The 5,407-nt window shown below is 38.1% G+C and overlaps 1 protein-coding gene across 1 annotated transcript; it reads right to left on the reverse strand.

Annotated features, from left to right (window-relative positions):
* Window positions 1-341: 341 nt before the first annotated feature.
* Window positions 342-2,959, reverse strand: LOC102498979 (vomeronasal type-1 receptor 94-like; the record flags this gene model as incomplete). Its single annotated transcript, XM_014592263.1, has 3 exons — window positions 342-1,009; window positions 1,097-1,196; window positions 2,900-2,959. Coding segments are annotated over 3 exons (828 nt in total), but the record flags the coding sequence as incomplete, so codon positions are not given.
* Between the last annotated feature and the right edge of the window lie 2,448 nt (window positions 2,960-5,407).

Here is a 5,407-nt window from a genome sequence, read left to right on the forward strand (position 1 = left end):
CACTGTGGAAAACAACATGGAGTTTCCTTAAGAATTTACAAATAGAACTACCATACGACCCAGTAATCCTTCCCCTGGATAAAATTATTTTATTAATATATTTATAATACATTTCATGTAACACAAAATATTCTAATTCAAACATATACTCAATATGAAAATGATCAACTTGTTATTTCTGTATGCATTCATTGTAAGATTTTAAATCCTCATGTATTAAAAATTTACAGCATATCTTAATTCATACCGGTCCCATTTCAGCACTCATTAGATACATGGCATGTTTTTGCTCATATAAATCCTTATAGAGACTTATGTTACAGGAAAAAAGCTGTCAATCATTACTGAATACTCCTTGAAAAAAAGGTAAATCTCAATTTTGAAAAGGAAGAAGTATATTTGGAAATCATTTTATTATTTTTCATCAGCACAAAAGGGCAGATGGTTGGGTAACATGAGGAAATTATTCCAGCAACTCTGTCCAGTCTTGGGCTTTTCTGAGATTTATAATACAAATAAAAGGTCACAAAGTTGTCTGAGCAATAGAAGAACACAAAGCAACTTACCAGCCAAAGGATAGTGTGGGTGGCTTTGTTTTCAGGAGATGGCTGGGCAGAGAGGCTGGGGCTGTGAAGGTGCTGGGCTCTCCTGTGGTGTCTGTAGAGCAGATTCACCATGTAGATGCTGGTCCAGATCATAGGAGCCACAAAGAGCACATCTCGAATCACCAAGACACTTGTAAATGCCCCTGGGTAGTAGTTTTTAAGCTTCTTAGTTTGACAGTATGCATGAGAATATCCAAACCCGACAATAGTGAAATTGCGATTGGCTTCTAGAGATAGGATTACGTGGATATAGACCACCATGTTGATGATCCAGAAGAAAAAGAGAGAGGGTAAAATCCATGTAGAGGATTTAGTTTTAAGCCGTGCCCATTTAGAATTACTGGGACTGATAGTGATGGCTTGAAATGCACTCAGGAGAGAGGTGGTACAGAACTCTTGAGAACCTTAAAGTATGAAAATTGGTATTATGAAGAAAGTTGGCATTCAAGTGTTAACACTGCATTGTAGTGTATTTTCTGTGTATCTTTGACCTATATGAAGACAAATTGGCATGTTATAAGGCTTTTTTTCCTTCAAAATATTATATTCCATTTTATCTCTAATATTATATCTGTACCTATTCTGACCCTTCTATAGAACATTTCAAAGACACAAAGTGTCACGTGTATATGGCCATGTCTTTTTTACTTTTGATGGCATTCAACAGTTCTTCTAACACAAAGGTCATTTTTATCTATTTATTTTATTTGTTGTTATTATTATTTAATTTGATAAGAGAAGGAGAGAGAGAGAGGGAGGGAAAGGGAGAGAGACATGGAGGAAAAGAGAGAGCAAGGCTCCAGGTCCGAGACTTGAACTGTGGTTTACCATGTGGATGTCCAGCGCCTTAACCACCATGCCACTTACCACCCCAAAAAGGTCATTTTAAACACTCATCTAACATAGAATATTTTAGGTGGAGACTCTGTTGTCTCCTCTGACTCAGTCTCATGGGCCTCTGAGAGTGTTCACAGATGATTTTGCTTTTCACATCTTGGTGTGAAACTAGTACAATGGGCAGAGGCCAAGGATGCTGCTGAATATCTCACGAAGCACGGCATAACCACACCATAGGAATTCTCAGGTCCTAAACATCACTCATCTAGTCACTGACAAACCAAGTTTTTAGAGTCCATGTTTCTTGCTGACTACAGCATATACCAAATCTCCATTTGTTTCTGAACACTTTTCTATGCTTGTTATACAAACAAAATCAGTTAGTTCACAAACAGAGTAAAATAGGAATGATATTCATTCAGGCTGACATTCCAATTCATAAGGTTAACATCTCATCTATGTTTATTCGATTCAGAGTTGTTTACTATATCATTCACTTGGAAACTCATTCTCCCACTCATCTAGTTGTTTTATATGCTAAAATATCATCCTTTGCCAAACAGATTTCAAGTGAAATATCTGTAAGTCTTCCTCATACTGACAAAGTTCATGGGAGTGTTCTGAACTCACTAAGCTGTATTCTCTGTATTCCGCATTCTCTGACTTAACTACAACTCATATTATGCCATTCACCTCAACTACAGCATAGATATTCTCATTGTCAAGAAAAAGGCAAGAAGGTGCAAAGTATTATTGAAAATCTAAGATATCAGAGTATTATTCTTCTATAACTCATTTGTCTTTTCTAGCAATATTATAATCTGTTTTATTAGTTTGAATTGTTTGAGTTGTGCTACTTACTTGACATGAGGGACAACAGCTAACTTTATTGTTTGGAAAAACAGCTTACATGGCATGAAAATTTCAGGTTCCTGTTCAAGTTCTCTGACCATTCATTTCTTGTCTAATTTCATTAAGGAGTGGCTGCCTTCACACCATGGCATTAGCTAGAGTTACTCTTTTCTTTTTTTCCTCTTGCTCCACACACCTTCCCTTAGCAATGCACATTCTCCTAATTTGATCATCCAGCTCATTTCTCTAAATTCCATTAGTTATTCATGCAGATTAGTTTTCTTTTGGTCCAGGGTGAAAGACCCTGGATAACATAGCAGGCTCTTCTATGAACATAAGCCACCTCATTTCTTCACAGCTTGTGATTGGATAAATGGTATTAGATCCCACTATAGCAGTAGCCGAGGAAAAAGTAAACAATACACAGTGGAAGACACACCATCTGAATCTTCCCTGCTCAATGCACTATAACTTAGGAATTTCATAAAAGAACCACACAGAAATTCAAATGGACAAATCACTTAAAACCAGCAGATAGCATGGTGGGTCAAGTTGCTAGATCCTTTATGGCCAACAATAGGGGTTCAAATCCCAGGCCTTGTTGCCTGAAAAACATGTGACATTCCCAAACGTGTATGCCCTGCCTCCCCCAAGAAGAGAATGGAGAAGAAGGGATTATGGCATTTCCATCCCCTCTCCCCCTCCAGAGTGAGTTCACATTCCACTCCTTCCTCTGTCTCTCTCTGGCAAACTCATATGCCCTATGGCAAAAAATCTAAGCAAACAAGAAGACAACTGTGAGACAGAGAAAAGTCAAAACAGAACAACTAGATGACCAGAGGTAGAACAATTATGCAGGGCATGGAAAATAATTAAGGTAATTTTATATTAGTTGCTAACAGTCCAAAAAAGAGAGTGACCAGAAAGCTTTTTAAATAAGGGATTCTCTCTGGAATTAACATTTACAAGAATGTGGAAGAGGCTGCAGTGATAATCTAGACAAGACAATCAGAGGAACAGAAAAAAATCCCTCATGACAACTCACCAGAGCCCTGTCTGGAAAGGGAGGAAGGAGCCAGTAGGAAAATCCCAAATCTGTGCACATCTGGTCAACAAGGGTGATGTCTGAAGAGGTGACTCATGGAGATTATCGGGAGCTGCCAGAGCTGAAGCAGCTGCAGCCAAATGCACAGTGCTTGGCTGGATTGTTGTTGAGGTATCAGACTGGACCCTGGAGCCTGCAGAGCTTCTGTGTCCATTACTTAGTGACTTGATGTTAAAAAGGTTAAAGGTCTTTGACTCATTCCTTTCTTTTGAAACTAGGGCTTCTTATTGCAAACTTTTCCTCAGAAATTTCATGGAAGGGTATTCTGGAATGTGTGTTTTTCAATCTTAGTCAAGAGAGAATATCAAACTGATGGTGTCAAATTACCACATCCCTCCATATAATTTGACCACATAGCAGTGCCCAAGAGGACACACTTGGACAAATTGAAATTTTCTCTAACTCTGGATGAAAAAAAATAAACAACGTACTTTCATGAATTTCAGTTCAGCACAGTGCCCCTCCCATTTAAAATATAATTTCATCCACATTTACTCCTCTCATTCTTAAGGAAAGATAATAGCAAAATATGATTCCAAATATCATCATGTAATTATCTCTCAAACAACTGAAACTTGTGAATTCTCTCTCCAAAGGAGGACATAAACTTTCCCATGACTTATAGTCTCCTCCTAAAACTAGTCATAAATGGGGCCAGCAAGTGACATGGTTGTTAAGGTGCTGAGCTCCCAAATGGCCGAACATGGTTTGAGTCTCAGACCTGGCAACTTGTTTTCTCACTTTCTCTCCATCTATCTCTGTGTCTCTATCTCCTTCTGGTGAGCATACATGCCCTGTAGCATATTGAAAAAGATATAAAATTTCAAAAAAGTATTCATATCTTATAAGTTATGTTTTGTTATATCAGGCTTAAAGATATTAACAGATACCTTTTCACAGATAATAAATAGCTAGCTGGCTGGACAGATCTAGATCTTTCTCTCTATAAACACAAATGAGGAGTGAAGAGAGAGAGACAGAAAAATAAGTTGAGCTAAAATAATTTAAAAATGATTCATTCAAAAAATACCTAGGAAAAATAAAACAACCGGAAACAAGACATAGTAGAAAACATACACCTCAAAGTTACATCCAACCATATTAATGGTGACCATAAATGAAAATGGACTAGAGTGAACTTAGGAAGTTGATGAAACAGGAAGTCCTACAATGTCACCTCAATAATAATTTGGGAGCCATCCATGGATGAAAACATTTTTTTGGGGAGGAGTTTTAATATCCAGGGTTAAGGTCAAGGAACCCAGTGGAGCCCAGGACCAATTAGGGCCATTCTGAGATGGCAAGACCCTGTCCAGGAGCTAGGTTCACAGACCCAGGATCTGGCTACAAGCATGGAAAGAGCCCATCTCACAATGGATTCTGCTCAGAATTACTTGATTTTGGTTCTGCTGCCTGGAGCATTTAAAACAAGCCTGGGTGAGTAGTATTCTGTAGAGTATTTATGCCACACTTTGTCAATTCACTCATCCATCTTGGACATTTGGTTTGATTCCATGTCTTAGCAGTTGTGAATAATGCTGCTATAAACATGGATGCACAAGTGTTTTTGTGACTGAGTGCATTCCTATCCTGAAACAGTGTGGGAGGAGGGTGGGAAATGGGTGGGGCAATGGAGGGGGAATCAAGAGAAGAAAAAAAAAAGGAAGCAAAACATTCAATGGACACAAAATTGGAAAGTTATCAGTTGATGATAATGTGTTTGGCAATATCCTTGACTGGACTAACGTATAGTGTATTCATGGTGGGAAAATTCATTTCCTATGTTGTAAAGATATACATTGAATGAATGTAAAAAATAACAAGAAAGAAAAGAAAAGAATAGAAATAAAATTAAACCTGGGAGGAGGCATATCTGCTATGCTTCGAGAAACAAACAATATGATTGAAAGTAGAGTTCTTTCCGCGAGGTTGCTGGGGAGAACCTACCGCTGTGCTGACCATGCTCTGCCAGACACTGTGTCCATGACGATTGAACTTCCAAGTTTGG

Source organism: Tupaia chinensis, unplaced genomic scaffold (genome assembly GCF_000334495.1).
Source record: "Tupaia chinensis unplaced genomic scaffold, TupChi_1.0 Scaffold000673_1, whole genome shotgun sequence".
NCBI classification, from domain to species: domain Eukaryota; kingdom Metazoa; phylum Chordata; class Mammalia; order Scandentia; family Tupaiidae; genus Tupaia; species Tupaia belangeri.